The sequence below is a fragment of the Osmerus eperlanus genome, chromosome 25 (assembly GCF_963692335.1).
Source record: "Osmerus eperlanus chromosome 25, fOsmEpe2.1, whole genome shotgun sequence".
NCBI lineage: Eukaryota > Metazoa > Chordata > Actinopteri > Osmeriformes > Osmeridae > Osmerus > Osmerus eperlanus.
In genome coordinates, this window is record NC_085042.1 from 7941798 (window position 1) to 7959562 (window position 17765).

The 17765-nt window shown below is 44.0% G+C and overlaps 2 protein-coding genes across 7 annotated transcripts; both read right to left on the minus strand.

The window, feature by feature from the left end:
* Positions 1-6: 6 nt before the first annotated feature.
* On the minus strand, positions 7-7240 carry arid5a (AT-rich interactive domain 5A). The gene is given in 12 exon segments (XM_062452150.1): positions 7-401; positions 403-658; positions 660-1334; positions 1380-1411; positions 1456-1559; positions 1562-1591; positions 1594-1625; positions 2006-2103; positions 2558-2610; positions 2793-2970; positions 5661-5749; positions 7120-7240. Coding segments are annotated over 12 exon segments (1701 nt in total). The 5' UTR covers positions 7124-7240; the 3' UTR covers positions 7-251.
* A 2135-nt stretch (positions 7241-9375) lies between these two features.
* On the minus strand, positions 9376-17617 carry dbnlb (drebrin-like b). Of its 6 annotated transcripts, XM_062451859.1 has the most exons (16): positions 17414-17617; positions 16273-16328; positions 16056-16168; positions 15881-15955; positions 15385-15531; positions 14706-14783; positions 14307-14458; positions 13735-13789; positions 13429-13503; positions 12996-13116; positions 12610-12720; positions 12122-12193; positions 11570-11641; positions 11230-11306; positions 11042-11129; positions 9376-10866 (listed from the first exon to the last, which is right to left on the minus strand). In XM_062451859.1, exons 1-16 carry the CDS (start codon positions 17494-17496, stop codon positions 10730-10732), a joined length of 1512 nt encoding a protein of 503 aa, XP_062307843.1. In that variant the 5' UTR covers positions 17497-17617; the 3' UTR covers positions 9376-10729. The 6 variants fall into 6 exon arrangements, with proteins under 6 accessions (XP_062307843.1, XP_062307846.1, XP_062307844.1 ...); XM_062451862.1 differs by lacking the exon at positions 12610-12720 and having other exon boundaries at positions 17414-17616; XM_062451860.1 differs by lacking the exon at positions 11570-11641 and having other exon boundaries at positions 17414-17616.
* Between the last annotated feature and the right edge of the window lie 148 nt (positions 17618-17765).

The window sequence follows — 17765 nt, forward strand, 5'->3', positions numbered from 1 at the left end:
GAGAGTCTAGCGAGAGCAGAGGCCCCCGATTCAGTTTGTTGTGTTAAGACTCGACAGTGGATTTCAGTGGGATTGGATCACAGCCTGGTGTGAGAATATGTGGATCGCCCCGTGGAGACTGTAACCTGTCTGGATATTCCACACAGGAGACGGATATGGATAGCAGTGCATAGGGTCGTAAGGGGCGGACTGGGGGGCTCCCGTCATGACGTGGCGATGATACACTGGGCCAGGCTGGGTCTGGGGCAGCCTCATGTTGCCAGGTAGAAAAACAGGGTGGAAGCCTTGTGGATGTCGAATGTCCCTAGCTGCTCTGTCATAGGCTGGTACGAGGTAGGACACCGGAATGCCGGAGGTGGATGGAACACGGGCTGTTGGGTGGCTTGAGGTTTAGGCAGCATAGGTTCTGGACCTCTCTTTCCTCTCTGCTGCGTAAAGTGGATGTGCTACGTGGATCCTCTTGGCGTAGGTCAAAGTGTCGTTGTGCTGCATCGACCTGTTGGGGTTCTGGAGATGTCTGTAACCTGGCTGAAAAGGAATGGGCCTCAGTGGCTCCGCCGATTTGTGAGGAACCTTGGTGAAACCCGAGGCACTGGCGGAAGGCACCTTAATGACAGCGTAAGCGCTCGGTGTCGGTAGCACCATGTAAGGAGCCGGGAGGCCGCTGGTCATGTTGCAGACAGGGCTCCACACTGGTGGGCTTTTGATAGGGACCGCGACAGCCGGCAGGGGGCCGTTCTACGCGGGCTGGAGGAGTCGGGGACGTCTTTCCCTCCGAAGCCGCTCTGGGGGGTGGGAACTCCACCGGGGCCAGGGGCAGGGAGGTGGCCGGCGGGGTAGGCGTGGGGCGATTCCGGGCGGAGCCGCGAGGGTTTGTCGCCGGGCCGCGCCGCCCGTCCTCGGAGGAGACGGAGTAAGGGGAGGAGCAGCGGGAGGAGCAGGAGGAGCGGGGTAGAGGAGAGCCTTCGGAGGAGTTGCAGCTGTGGGCACCGGGTGAGGCCCGGCGACTGGGAGCAGTGGATGACGGAGGGCCTGTCTTCGCCTCGTCCTCTCTGCGGCCGGGGCTCAGGCCGAGGCTCGCCTGGGCCACGCGCTTCTTCTTCTCCAGGGGGGATATCACCTCCCCCGGCGTGGAGGGCCCGTGGCTGCTCCAGGAGAACGCGGCGGGGGCCGACACCAGCTGGGGGGGCGTGTAGAGGGTGTGGCTAGTGGTCGTCGCCATCTTTGTTTGGCTGTGAGCAGCCTGCAAGGAGCCGGTCTGAGGGGATGGTCCATGGAGAGGAAGACACATATGCTCCTGTCTGACACTGGGTAGACTCTGGTCTGTTCTGCACCTGAAACAAAAGCACCATATACACGGTTCATATTTTCACCCACACGCAGGAAGAGAGATGAGGAATAGATGCTGTAACTAACCCACAACAGACTTTTGGTTCATTAAGATTGTACAACTACCTGGGAAACCACCTGCGAATCTGTGTCCTTGTCCAGCTGGGCGCTCTTCCTCTTGCCGTCGGACTTGCACCCCTTGCCGTCCAGGCCCCTCTTATATTGTTTCGCGGTTTGCTTTGAGGGAGGGGCTTGTCCTCCTCCCTCTCCGCTCTCTCTCAAAGGGCAGGACAAGCCTATCAGACACAAGGACACACGACCGGGTCATTCCAGCCAGAGGTTAAGCTCTGGCAGGTGAGAAGGTTCTGTGTTGTTCTCTCTCTCTCTCTCTCCCCTCTCTCTCCCCTCTCTCTCTCTCTCTCTCTCTCTCTCTCTCTCTCTCACTCTCTCACTCTCTCTCTCTCTCTCTCTCTCTCTCTCTCTCTCTCTCTCTCTCTCTCTCTCTTCTCATCTCTCTCTCTCTCTCTCTCTCACTCTCTCACTCTCTCTCACTCTCTCTCACTCTCTCTCTCCTCTCTCTCTCTCTCTCTCTCTCTCTCATCTCTCTCTCTCTCTCTCTCATCCTCTCTCTCTCTCTCTCTCTCTCTCTCTCTCTCTGCAGGGACAGTGTCCTTACCTCTCGTAGTGTCTGCGGGTGCAGGTGGCAGCGCTCGTGCTTCCAGGACTGCCTCCCAGTTCGTCGTACACGCTCTTCCACAGCCTCCGGGCTGTCACCTGAGGGAGTCACAAGGGGTTCGTGTTTAAAAAAAAAAGAAAAGAAACAAACTTTGATGGAGAGAAGATTGCGATTCGTTTACCAAGATGGAAAAACTATCAGTGTGGTCCTTGCCTGAACAAATACTTTTGTCCTCGTGAACTTTAATTTCCACGCAGCCTTTCTTAGAGCATCAAGGCTTCTAGTGGAAAATTCATTCAAGTAAAAAGAACAAAACCATCGGTACGTAACTATCTTCATGCCGACAGCTCAGTGTGGTCTAATGTGGTGAGATGGGTCAGTTTATATCTGTCAACTGCTGTTCATTTTCCACCAATGAAACACCTGCATGGTCTTTCGCAACATGCACAAGCTGTTGTGTGTAATGTGTGACTGTCCTGCTCAAATAGTAAAAAAAAAAAAAGATTTAAAGAAAAAAGTCAAATAACTATTCTGCTGTACAGTTGTACTCACAGAGTCATATCCCCCAAGCTTCTCAACCGCTTTGTAGATTCTCCAAAGGTTAACTGCAAATAGAAACCATATCTATTGGGACATGCAGTTCTTTTATCATTAACAAGTAATATATGTATATGAAAATTTAGCATTATGTATACATGTGATTCCAAACGGATCTGAAAATTATAATTCTGTATAGGAAATATAAATTAAGAGGGATGATGACCACATTCTTTGAGCATGGACTCACTCTGCTTAAACCCCAGGTGTGGTATTCTCTCGATTGGTGTACCTCTGTCCTTCATAAAACAGTTGAGACTGGCTATAAAAGACCTCTCGTTTGTCTTTCCTGGGCTACTGCTGGACTGGGCGTCACGGTTACTGGTGGAATCGGGGATCTCGGTGGAATCGGGGATCTCCATGACAGTCTAGAGATACATGACGTCACCAGATACACATCGTCAGGGAGGATTACAGATTAAGATTGCTCACATGTAGTGTGAATTCTGTGTCTTATTTGGTGTGTCATTAAAAAAAACATTGTACAAATACTGGGGGAGCAAGCTAGTAGAACAAAGTCACACTGTCTGATCCTGAGTGAAACACACAAAACAACACTGTTTGGTTTTACCACTACTTTCAATAAGTAACCACCATACATCCTGTTTGAAGGGAAACCATAAGACATGGGGTTTTCAGTCTAGACCTGACAATTACTCAAATGTCTATAAGCAATCTCAAATACTCAATATTATCACATATTTAAGCAAACAACTTCCGTTTGGCTTTTAGTCTCATTTCAGCAGGCACAGAAGTGCGTCTTGGAATGTCACTGAAGGTGTAAACTGGAAGGCTACACCTTAAAGATGATGTCATCTTTCATCAGTTATTTGTTGAAGTAATTATCTATGAACATAGTCGGTTCTGAAAAGTCTCCACACTGTTATCAAGATGCCATGAGGAAATTTGGCTGAAACTTTAAAAACTTTTATAAATTGACTCACAAGCAATTACAAAGAAGCAAAAGAACAAAATGTTTGCATAGTGCAGATAAAATGAGAAATGAAACAGTGTATGTATGCAGATTAAAACCACCCTCTACAGATGAATGCCATGCTCATTGAAGTTTCATGCCTACAAATGACTACGACTAAGCTGAAGCTGTTTGTCATTATGAACGTTTTGTAGTTTTTTTTTAAAGTAACCATGGGAACGATTGGAAGTAATATCTTTATGGCGAAAAGTTTTGTAAAATATGCATATTATAAAACTATTTTTATATGCATGTAACAGAACACCACAGCGGTCCGTAGAGAGTCATATGCCAACTTCTGAGTAAGGGATTTGATTTTGGGTACTGGGTTCATAGAATGTCTAGTAAGAACAGTAACAGTAAAAGAAAGATAAATGAAGAACTGTGCCAATATTCCAGTCTGAATCATCAAATACAAATACAATTTTGTTTCTGTGGCATACGTCTCACAGGGTAACAGCCAAACATGGTTTCATATTGAATCAAGTTCCTCTTTGTGGTTGCTTGTTCCCAGAAGTGAGCCCCTCTAATGAGTAATAGTGAAGAAGCTGGGTTCTAACTAGGATAACCCTGGCTGAGTCATATATCTTTACATCTGGCCCCTAGATTTGGCTCCCAGCCACGAAACGCTTTATTGTCTTCAGACCACAGGTCTAGTTTTTAAAAACCATGGTGACTCTATGTACCTAAACAGACCACCTGTTCCTCTCTAGAACCCTCAACAGCCATACAGATTAGAAATGCCTTTACTTTTTTGTACTTTAGAAATGTACTTTTCATTCCCTTATATGTATATATTTCATTCCCTTGTATGTGACAAAATAAAGATGTAAAAGATATTCATGTAAAAATCTTGGGTACCCATGACTTTTGCACAGCACTGTACATTAAACGTATTTCTCCCAATATTAGTATTTATACATACTTAATCTTTGGTTCTTTATTCAAAAATGGTCTTTGTCTACAAAATGAGGCATGAGACAATATATAATTTGCATTTAAGAGATCTTTCCTAATCGGACCTTTCTTAATGATATATTACGCCCAAGTAGTTGTGCTCGCATACCTAAAGGTATTGCAACCATTAAAAAGACAAGTGATGTGCTACAGGACTTATTTAATTAAAACTATAGAACCGTTTCAATTCCACACAACATCGATATCAGTCATCCTGACTGAAATTGGTCTCACACAGGAAGCGGCAGTCTTCTCAGTTACCCCCCCCCCCCCCCCGACCCCCCCACGCACCTCACTATCTCACACTCGTCTGGGCTGATATCAATGCAAAGGACTGTCAGTAAACAGCGACTACATTTCCACCGCATTCACATTTTTGGAAATTGGCGTAGGAGGGGTTTGTGTCAGTGAGTTGATATGACTCTCACAAGGATTGGTGGTGATGTGCTGGCCTGTTGCTATCGACCCGTAGTTACCACTGAAACCACCAGGATTTTTTCTCAGCGCTGTGTCTTGGAAATTCGACGCATCTCTGCATTGAGTTTTGTTTTGTCATCTTCAATTACCAGAAATATATCTGAGAAGAGATCCTGCAGTTTTTGAGTAAGGGTGTGTGTGTGTTCACACTCAAACAAAACACCACCCACTAACTTTCACAGAAAATAATCTTCCCTACTTTTACTCATTTAAGAATCATGCTGAGAAATTCAGATGATTGATATTGCGTGCTACTGTATCAGTTCCGATTTTAATAAGTAGAAAGAAAATATGTCCAATTTCACGAGAATGGTAAGAAAAAAAGTTCATGTACCACTTCAAAATAAATGGGCTGTGAAAATATGGCTCACTGGCCATTTTTTCGAGCGAACAGATCTACTGCTGGTCAGGCTGTCCAGTTCTCCAATTCTTAAAGTGTTATTTTTAATTCAGCCTTTTACATGAATCTTATGTTTAGCTATTTGACGTTTAGAGAAAAAAAAAGGAACACGACTAGAGGAATTGAAAGTATAATTCACAGGACACAAAGGGTGCAAATGCTTTCATTTCCTCGTTCACAATCTAAAACGTGCCACGGTAGATGGACACCCAAGCCCTAATGTGAGTGGTGAGTTGAGAGTCCAGGCTCACCTGGTCCTGTGACTGGTCCATGCTCCCATCTTCTTCTCTGACTGTGCCCTGTTGTGGACTGTCACTATGCTTCTTTTCCGGTTCCATCACTGCCAGAGAACAAAGGAGACAGTAAGTCACAGTGAGGCATGAGAGACAGAGGAATTACCTTCCACTCAATGCAATGGAACGTCATTACTTAAAGCACAACAATGAATCATATAGTCCTGCAAAATAGCACTTTGCTTGGTGATGAAGACTACTTTTTAAAGAGTAAAAAAAAACACAAAATCAAAACAGAATCTTGAATGTTGAAACACACACCAGGCCAGAATTGTGTTCAAAGAGAGATGGTGGTCGTAGAGAATGTGACTTATGGTATTGTGCAACTAATAAACTTTAATTTAATGTCTATCTAAGAAATACTGGTTCATTAGAAACATCTGGTAATGTTAAAGTGTCAAGACACAATACAGCGCTGATATCAAACCGCAAACTCACAACACCACATCCTGCTTGTGACTCTAAACCACAGCTATGTGGTACCCTATCTGATATAAGCATAAAAGCTCCTGTTACAACAATATATACGACAAATAAAAAATGGACGGTTACATTCTGTTCTAGAGCATTACCATAAAATTGCCCATGTGTTCCTTAATCTTTGTAAGACACACTTTTTTTTTCCAATTTACAAGTGTGTGAAATTAATAATTGTGTGGTCTTTCATTGTGCTGTCAGGACAAGAGAGCATCACATGAGTATTCACTATTCATTATTGGGAACTGTGAACAACCGCACTACACAACCTCAGTGTAGATGGTTTACATCCTTTTTCACTCTCGTGCATTGATATCACTTGTCTACTAATTCTTTACTTCTCTTTCGAAATCAGCTATTTCCTGTGCTGTGGCTTCTAACTTCAATTCGGCATCCGACTTCTCTATTTGATGGCTGCAAATAACGTATTTATGCACTTCGGTAATGTCCAAGGGTGACTTTTTCAAAAAAAGGGATGTCATTTTGGCATTATAAATAAATATGACCGTAAATTACGCAGAGTTGAATGTGGTCTGAAGCGGACACATATATCACATCTAACAGCAAGATACTAATTAATCTTACTGCAAATTTGTTGATATGTGCCGCTTTTTTCAGGTCAACCCAATAGGCTACAGTAAAATCATTTAATTCAAACTGTGAAAGAGAACGAACAAGTAATTTGTAACTTATAGCCTATTATAAAAATGGTATCGCAACACTGTCAGATAGTCAATTACCTAGGCTACTTGAAATCCACAGTAAAAGTGTATCTGCCACCATGCCATTTATTTACATCATTAGATCGTGGGTAAGAACGAAAATACTATTATTTATTTTTTTACATCTGTCAATTACATGATAAACTTCATTAGGCTTCCACAGGTGCTCAAAATGTCAAGCTCGGTTTTTTATACATATATATTTTTTTTAAACTTACCCATTGCAATCTGTACTTTGTCGCCGATGTTTGTTCGCTTGTTAACATGATCTGCCTGCACAACAGTTCTGTATTCAAGAAGCCTTTCGACTTTAGTCCGCTGTCGTCTACCTCGAAGTGTAACCACGTCTGAACATTGCTGCAAATCTATTGGTCGAGATTTCTTCATCACAACAAGTGTGTCTGGGAGACTGAGTTTTCGACAGCACGCACAGGCTACGTACTACAATTAAATTCAACTCAGTTTACCATTCATTAAGCATGCTTGTTTAATTACATTAATTGCACATTTGCAAGTTTTTTTAAAATTTTGATTAATTATAGTACTATAATAATATTGAATAATAATTCAATAGCAATGACTATTAAAATAATAAGTCATGATAAAATAATAAGAAAACCAATATTAACACTAACATAAAACAATACATATTTTATGTATGCATAGTAACAAAATAAAAACAACAGAAAAAGCAACATTTTATATCATTGCTAGTTGTATAATCATCCAATCAATCAGCTATGTATTGATTAAGCATTCATTTAGTCTGGGTTATAGTTTTTTTTGTTGCGGATAGAGTATGACATTTATGTTAACCTTTAAATGTCAACATAACAAAGTTATCAGTGAGGTGGTCATATCTCAGGGATTTTCTTTTTTGTAAAATGACAAAACACTTGATTAGTTGATGAATTTATGAAAGAGATTAAATAATAGTTGTCTAAAATGACAAAGATTATCTGATACGCCAGTTAAAACTACAGATAAATGAAATTGTGAAATCAGGTCAATGAGATCTAAGCTGCGATATTCAATGTTTCGTGTGATTAACACTGATCACAACTGTGATAACAATTTTGACTGTTTCAGTTCTGTGACGTTTTAACGGACACCCATTTCAGTTTGCTGTGTTGAGTCAAACCACATATTTCCAGTTCAGTAAAGGCTACTCAGGTTAGGTAGGTAAATACAATCTTAGTGCCTTTGTAATATATACATGCATAGCCTGCATACATGTAGACCTGCATACACACATAGAGACATACAGCTCTGGAAAATAATGTGGGAAAAAGAGGCCACAGAAAATTTTACCCTTCTGTTTCTCACTCAACATTGTCCTTCTCAACCTTTATAAAAGGGAATGAAAAAGGTGCAGTGGTCTCATTTCTTTCTGGAGCTGTATGCTCAGTAATACGTCAGTCAGACTTAAATAAGAATTTGTGGTGTAGATTTAGATAAAGCAAGTAGGCCAAATTTAAAGATCTGTATTTTGTGTACCACAATCTTAACACTTAGGTAACTTATTCTTGTCAGCTATCCTAAGCAAGAGCTAACATAGTTAAGCCTAAAATTGAGAACTGATGATCAGAAAGATGAGGTGAAACGAAAGAAATTCCCCATCTATTCATTTCAGGCATCCACTAACAGGGGGTTGTGGTGTGGTCAAAGGACTACTGCTGTCTTGAAAAGAAATAAGGTGATTTTACAAAACTGTAGTTAGGTTTGAGTCACTCTCCTGGGAAGGAATCATAACACGTTCTAGTGGTTTGAAGTGTCATAACACCGCTTGGACAGAGCTAACATGAAACTAAGAAAGCTGACCCTACTAGGACTAAATGCAGAAAAGAAAATCATAATGTAGGTAGGCGAAATACTTCCAACTCTTCTGCTTGAAACAGTAATTTGCGGAAATCCTGAGGGGATGGGGACCCCCCCCCCCCGATCCTAGGCAAAATACAATTGGTCCCCCCAATATACATTACAACGTAGATAGTGTGTTATAGAACTACTTTTGGTGTCCTCCCTCAAAATTTGCTCTTGAGAAAATATGATGTATCACCCCCCCCCCCCCCCCCCTCCACCAAAGTATATATGACATTTTCACCCATGGAAACAGTAAGACTTCACTACCATTTTACAAGTTCCATATACTCTACAAGGTACTAAAGGAAAATAAACGATGATCTTAAGGATCGGTGAAGTTTAATCTACCCTTTCTTATGAAACTGAAACCTTAAGAAAAAGTCCCCAGTTGTCGCATATATGGCTTTATTCCAGGAAACTACACGTCGAGTTGATATTATTGCTGAAGTTTGTGTTTGAGATTAGAGTTACAGTTAACGCCATTGAAAGTCCCCTAACTTTCACTACAAAGAATCAGGTTTATCTTGTCAAACGTCCTAACTAAACGCCACCTGGTGTACAACATTTTTATAATCTTATATCGTTTTGAAAGATCCAGTTAAAAAGTCAAGTCAACTTACTCGTATATTTATTATGAAGAATGTCTTTGCATTACAGAATACTCTTTGAAAAAAATAAAATTACAATGAATACATACATGCATTTTGAAGTGACAATGACCCTTTTTAGTCAATCTTAAATTCCTTTATTTTCATTTAAAGTGACAACGCCCTACTGTACCAACTTCACTGACAGTGATTTCATTTGTTAAAAGCAGTGGCCTTGCATAATGGTTAATGATATTTCACACTGACAATGTCAGACAGATTAAAATAACAAACAGCACATTTCTGAGAATTCCCCCCCATTGGCAACCCTCATATGCAACCGGTATCTTTGCAATCTAGTCAGAGCTGCTAACCCCAGCCTTATGGACTCAGGAAGTGGATCACAACTAAACAACACAAAGTGACAAAAAATGATGACAACTTATTTCCACTGTGTAAGTTACTGGTCCCTGGAAATTTAAGTAATTTGGAACAACTGAAATGTTGTGGTCAACATTCAATAACCGTTCTGCATACGAACAAGTACTATGGAAATCACAGAGAACCTCATTGGTATAATTTTTCAATACGTTTTTCCTCTTGAGATCATTCACCCAGAGCCCCGTTGGCTTTCAAATATCTAGTTCAACTGCAAAACCTTATTTTTGTATATGTAATTTTTCACATGATTTGAAATTCACAGATGATCCACACTATTTTTTTGTTTTGTTCAACCATACTTATTTCTTTATACAAAAACCAACACATAAAAAAAAATATTTTTCTAGCACGAAAGGCAAAAACAAGGCAAAGAGATCATAGTTGGTACCATGTGCTATGAAAATAAATTTTCCTGAAATCGACAGGACAATTGCTACAAATAACAATAGTAGTATATACCTGAAATAAAAACTAAATTCACCGTTTAAGGAATGTTAACTAATAGTGCTATCAAAGATAACAATGGAATATTAAGCGGAACCAATCAATAAAAGGCTAACAATAACTGCATCACATTAAAAGGTAACAGATTCAATTCAGGGGCTGACCAGCCAACATGCACGTTTCCTAACAAATCCCTCTATGACGTCATAACTGTTCACGACATCAACAACATAATGGAATGGAATCGTGTTCCGGAACAGGGACCCATGCTAGAAGGCCCTGTGGTTATTCTGCATACCTTGGTCCCTGATGTAGAAGGAACAGTGTCTCTGGTCTTCTGACTGCGAGGTAAACTCTGGCCCGCTGCTCAGCTGCAGGTGGTCTGTCTGTGGGGGAATCGTCTTCTTTGGGGAGTCGTGGTTGGGTGGGGGAGGGGGGGGTGGGGTCATGGGGGCGCAATTATGCAGACCTAATGAAGAGGCCTGGCCCAAACTTACATAAGCTCCACATAATTGGCTGGGAACATCCCATAGTGGCCGTTGGGGTCGTATCCACGCCACCAGCCCTCGTCGATCATCTCGATGCCGGTGATGACATCATCAGGATCGAAGGAGATCTCTGTGTCATCGGCTAGGGACAAAGACAAAGAGATGGTATGTGTAGATAATAATAATGTGTTTATTTAGCAGACGCCGTTATCCAAAGCGACTTACGCGAGGGAATTTGAACCTTTGATCTCCTGACCTGCAGTCAAATGCTCTAACCACTAAGCTGTACCTCTCAGATTAAGTGTAATGGTGCTCACCAGCCTGGTAGTCATACAAGGCTCTGGCACTGACTTCTCGGCCTGTGGTTTCCTCCGCCGCCACCTCAGGTGTTTCCTGTTCCTTCACCTGAAAGACGCAGGTGCGATGAGGGGGGGATTTCACACATCCTGACACACTTCCTGTTTACGGTACAAGGAAGAGGTTTCATGCCGCGGTATATATTTACCTCAGAGGGCTCTTCGTACAGCTGTTCCTGGGCTGGCTCCACAGCAGGGGCTTGGAAGTTGGTGGCCGGCGCCTTCTCTGAAAGGGAAAGAATATAGTCAGCCTCGCACACAAGCAGTGCCTCTCTCGACCAGCAGGCGGCAGCAGAGCATCTGCAAATCCACGCAGCAGTCGGCTCACGGATCCAACTGGAAGAAATGTGGGCAGGGAAATGACCATGGCACAAAACTGAAATGATGTTTTGTTAATAGAGGTGATATGGAGGGGAGACGGCACTTTGATCTACTCAGCAACGGTGCGTTCCAACTATGAAGTGTGTGTGTGTGTGAAGTGGGTCCCACCTTGCCACTCTTCCTGGGCTGTGACCTCCGGTTCAGCGAGCTCACAAGGGGCCTGCTCATCCACACTGGGCTCTTATGACAAACACACACAGACACAGTGACACACGGGACCAGACACCATGGCGAGAACACACACAGATCCAGACACTCAAGTCTTACGCCGTTCCCCAAGCCCCTGCCTGCACACCCTCACAGGGAACACTGAACGAACTCTGAAGACCCAATTAACAAGCACCAGGTGAAGGCTGGAGACAGCCAATTGTGTTTTTTTTGAGGGTGGTATGTCTCTAGTAGCAGAGAAAAGGTTAAATTGGTAGGAGTAGTTTGTGTAGTTGCAGCAGAACAGCAGCAAGACCACAGCGCTGATGACTCCTGGACACAACTAGAAGGAATGTGGGCAGAGAAATGACCATGGCACAAAAGTGAAATGCTGTCTGGTTTTATAGATGTGATGATATTTAGGGGGACAGGGCATTCAATCATTCGGCATTCTATCCAGCAACGGTGTGGTCCAACGATGAAGAGTGTGTGTGTGTGTGAAGTGGGTCCCACCTTGCCACTCTTCCTGGGCTGTGACCTCCGGTTCAGCGAGCTCACAAGGGGCCTGCTCATCCACACTGGGCTCTTATGACAAACACACACAGACACAGTGACACACTGGACCAGACGCCACCGCGAGAACACACACAGATCCAGACACTCAAGTCCTACACCGTTCCCCAAGCCCCTGCCTGCACACCCTCACAGGGAACACTGAACGAATGCCGGGTCGGGTGTGTGAGACACCCTTCCTCGGGCCCCCAGCGGAGGAAGAGGCAGCGGGCAAGGCAGCGGGCGAGGGTTAGAGGCAGACAGCAGGGAGCGTTCAGCACGGACACAAAGTGAGTCGTCACTTACGAGCAACACGTGTGATTGGATGTTGATGAGTGGCATGTATGTGAAGCCAGTGGAAAGAGTTAGTATAAATTCAGTGTGTGTGTGTGTCTTCGTGTGTGAGTGAATGTGTGTATGTGTGTGTGTGTGTGTGAGAGAACTCAGACCTGTGGCGGGGACAGGAGAGGCGGAGCCTGCGGGGGAGGCTTGGCGCTGAGGTGAGCTGGACCGCTCGGGCTCGCAAGGTGGCTTAGAGAGAAACGGGCTGTTCAAACGCCCTGAGACAGACAGACAGACAGACATGGAGTGACACACGCAGACAAGCAGACAGACAGACAGTCAGAGACCATGAGTAGGACAGAGAAGAGCTAGCAGATGGCCAGAGTACCCAGCAGAGAGAGTAACACAACACACTGCAGATGGGGCGGTGAGAGGAGGCGTTAGGATGTCGTGATTGAGAGACAGGCCCGAGAGCTGACAGGGCATGACAGTTCCGCGAGGCAGAAATTTTGAAAAATGAAACGAAAATCCTTCCTTCGTGGGGAGAGCTTACCAGGCTGAGGGCTGTCAGGGGCAGGCGAGGTGTCAGAGCTGCTGGGGGGCATGCCCCTCTCTCTCTGCTTGAACATCTCTCTGGGGTTCATGGAACGCTGGGAGATCACCGAGGCAGCTTCCTGGAAAACAGTGGCTCAGCCAATCACACACGGGCTACATCGCAGCATGGCATGGCATCACAATGAGAGAAGCTGATGAAACCTGTGGTCCCTTGCCAGACAGATACTGTAATTTCCAAGTAAATGTTTAGAGATATTTATAAGAAGTAAAAGAGGACGTAAGAATCAAATACAACAAGTAGACAGCAGTCAGCTGGAAAAAATGAGAATTTGAGAGTTGACAGAAGTGAAAGGTTAAACGGGAAAACAAAACCAGAGGAATGAGAGAGTCGGTTGGGAGAGGGGACTTCATTCCTACAGGGTAACACTCACGTTGGCTTTCTCCAGAGATTCAGCTCGCTTGAAGCCTTTCTTCTGGCCTGCCTGGTGCTCCTTCTCCTGCTCCTCCTATGGACCGTGACGATGTTGAAGGGAGCATATCGATGTGAACACTACCCCCGGGCTAGCTTTAGGCTACTACTGAAGTCTATTGGCGAGTATAATCTAATTCAATCCCTTAAGACTACTATGCTAACATTCACTAAATGACTAGCCTTTTACAATAGGTTCTTTAAGCTCTGGGGGAGAGATCTGATCTGAAGCCGGCGTCTTTGCGCAAGCTTGCCCGAAACAACTCACCCATTGTTGTTTTTCGTGGCCTCTGTTCTCCGCTTCCTGTTGCTGCTGGTACTTCCTGTTTCAACAAAACGGCCGACGCAAAAAAGGTGAGACACAGACACCCCCCCCAGGACAGCGTGTGGGAGAAAGCCGACGGTTAGCAGCATAGATATATATAAACACTAGATGTCTCGTCCGCGTTGCCGGACAACGGAGTCGAACGTCCGCACATGGCGGCCATCTTGCTACAGTCAACTCGCTCACCCATAACATTGTGTTGATGCTACATGTACTTTTTAAATGACCATAACTTGCTAAATTTTCAACCGATTTTGAAACGGTTTGGTTTGTTATCGACGTCAGAGATGTCGGAATGCCACTGCATACTTATGAATAATTATGTTATTTTTAAAAAAATTACATAATTAAAGTACATGTAGTACATGTTAAAGTAATTAAAGTACATGTAGATTCAACACAATGTTATGGGTGAGCGAGTTGACTGTAGCAAGATGGCCGCCATGTGCGGACGTTCTAGACTCCGCCGTAAGACATCTAGTGTTTATATATATCTATGGTTAGCAGCCTCTTACTTCTGCTGGTCGATCTGAGACGCTCGCTCCTTGTCCCTCTTGTCCCGCTGTGCCGCCTCCTTCACCTCGCGGTCCTTCCTCTCCCGGTCCAGGTGCTGCAGCTCCTCGTCCGCCTTGCGCCGCTCCTCCTGGCGCCGCTTCTCCTCGTCTTTCTGACCATGGACACACACACACGCACGCACGCACACACACACAGGACAGCAGGTGTCACTGTGTGGTCTAGCCCCGGGTACGTGTCACAATCCATATAGTACCTTGTTACGACATGCAGGGTTCTGAACTGTTTTCGGGTGTTAGGGATTTAGGGAGGTTCTAGTCAGGGATCGGATGTTCTGTGGAGCTGTGGAACCGAGCTGCTTGATGGAGGGTGACGGAGAGGTTCTCCGCAGTGTGTCTTACCTCAGCCTGGGCCCAGAAATTATCTTTGTTCGTCCGTTTGATTTCGGACATGGCATTGGTCTTCTGGTACACAGAGCCCTGTGAGATGACATGTCCATTTAACAGCAGCAGTACTATCTACACAGATTCAGATGTAATGTTTCATGCTCAATTATATACAGATGCAGGGTATCCTACTGCTAAACAGTCTTATGTCCGCATTTAGCGAGTTGTCATCTGTGCCCTTGCGTTTCTGCCCTTGTAAAAAAGAAAAGAAAAAAAGTTGGCTACGCTAGCAATAACATGTTCTGGTTTCAATGTGCTGAGTTAAAACCCTGGGCAAGCCGACTACTCCACATCACCATCAGAGCAAGCTAAGCCACTGGATTCTACAGTGATGAGTCACTGTAAGTGGTGGACTGCCAAAACACCCAGCACAACAGAAATATAGGAAACCACAAGGATATCTTACTCAGCATTGTGCAATCATTTAACTATGCATTGCCCTTAACCACAACACTACCCAGTTGGTACATTAACAAACATGTTGAAATTTAAGGCTGAATCATTCTGACACACGTACCACGGTCAAATAGTCCCGTGTACCATTCATCCTAACCTTGGACGGATCCATACAACAGAAATAAACAAAAGGAAAGAGGAGGAACAAGGCCTTGTGCCTTGTCTGCTAGCTACGTACCACGGGGCCCTGGGGCCCGGAATCCCTGAAGCGGTTGGACTCTTTGTGGAAGCTGTAGTTGGCCCCGGACGCCTTGGCAACCTTTTGCATAATCGCCTCGGGCTCCACGTCGTCCTCTGCGCGGGCGTTTATCGTCACATGGGCGCCCTGGAGTTACACAAATCAATTCAGCAACTGAAACGACACTCTCAAGCATCCACGTGTACAGGTATGCACACAAAGAACACACACACAAGCAAACATTGATAGCATTGTTGATGTGTTGTTATCTATTGATAACTTTCAAATGACCACAAGTAGACAATGCTTTCAGGATACGAAGCCTGTTAAGATTATATTAAGTATTTCCCAGCTGGGCCTACAGGACTATGAGACCAGTACTCCCACCTACAATAACCTCTCAACCTGACACAACCTGTGGGGTGATGGTAGCCCCAACCATGATGACCAAGCCTACACACTGGTGACAGAAAATGGAAATAGGTGTAATAATTACCAGGAGAAAATTTGCCATCGAGCTGACGTGATTAGCACACAGTCCTTTCCTGGCATCTTTCACACCTTCTCCAGTCTGCAAAAAAACACACAAAAACCAAAGTCATGAGCGCCTTTGTGTCGAAGTTTCGAGAGAGGGTGGACAGATGGAGATATCTAGAGAGCGCTGAAATTACCCAGTTGATGAGGACATATTTGGGAAGGCCGGAATTTGGATCTTCAACGCGAGTGAAAGCATACATAATTTTCCCACTGTTCAGCTCCTCCACCAGTTCATCCAGTCCACCGTCTGAAAAAGGGCAAATTAAGGCAAATTCAACACAGACAAGTCCTGCAAACACTGCAGATGACAAAGGCCTTCAGGGGGATCTCAATGCTATTACAGGCACTTACCTCCCGTGCCTGCCAACCGGATGTCATTAGTGTTTCCCTCATACGTAAACAAGGCCCTGAGGGGAAAAAAGAACGCCAAGGTATAACGACTGCAGCTAAATTCTGCTGTGTAACTGCACTTGTGTGGTCATAGCGGTTTCAGTCAACTAAATGAGAGGCTTAACCTTACTGCACTCTGGTCTTTATGATAACTGGGCCATTAATATATAACTGAGCTTATTTCCAGGTAAGACAAAACTCTGGTAGGAAATATTGACATCATTACTGTCTCAGTGAAAATGTGTAATTCTGTACGGTTTTCAATATATTAGACCGATCCCAGATACCAGCAATCATTGGTCTGAGAAAAACATTAAGTATTTAATATATCTTTATAATATCTATCCTATGTTAAATCACAGTTTAATATATTAATTATTTTCTTGACATAAAGAGGCCTGCTTAACACAGTCTATGAAACTCTTACAAGAAAGTTAATTAATTCAGTTCAGCCTTAAACACAGGCACCAACAGGTTTCCTGTGAACCCCAAGAGGAACTGATATTCATAGCTTTGTTCCTTCGAAGTTGCTTAGCCACTGTAAAAGGAGTCGGGAGCTTATTTTATTTTCCTGAATTGCAAATTGGTTTTACACTAGTGTGAAAAGTTTTCGGCACAAAAAACGTGTGAAAGGCCAACAATAACCCGAACTACCACAAATTAATAAGATGGCTAGCTAGCACTGGCTGAATATATAGTATTTTGTTATCTTCTGTACACAATGCAGTGAGATTACTAGTGATGTACTATGTTTGATTTGATAGGTCTTCAACAGATGTGGCATCAGATGGATCTGACCACAGCTAATTAAAGCTTCCTGCTAGCTAACATAGCTAAGGAAATGCCGCTTAGATAGCGACACAGCCCTCCAGGGTCATGCATCGGTTCAGATATTTTAACTAGAAAACGTGCACTTAAAACTTACATAGTAGCAAGGCTTACATAACTTAAATTAACTGATATCCCCATAGACCATCGCAAGCGACAGAATAGCTAAGCTTAGCTAGCTGAGTTGCCTGTAATGATAGAAACTAGCAAGCTGCAAAGCTGAACGAGCGGATGCAATATATTTTTGTGGCGATTTTACATTCTGTCCTCTTACCAGTTGGTAGCAGATTTCTCATCTACCACTTCTTTATATGCGGCTGACAAGGCGCTCCCGTTTTTGCTGAGGTTAACTGCCATGTTTAATTTGAATATAGCCTTGATACACCCGTCCTGCGGGAGGAGAGGCTTTGGAATGACTTTTGATAGAGATCTCACACACAGGAAGCAGAGGATCGCATTCGCCACATCATGAACCAAGCATCCACTCCCCTCTCCATTGGGTACGCTTCAATCTTTAGCTTGACTCGCCCGAATCTCGGAGGGCGGAGTCAAAACTGTGCTCCTTACATGTGTGGATGGGGGCATAACTGTCGTGACGCCCACGCGGCGTGAAAGGGAAAATACCT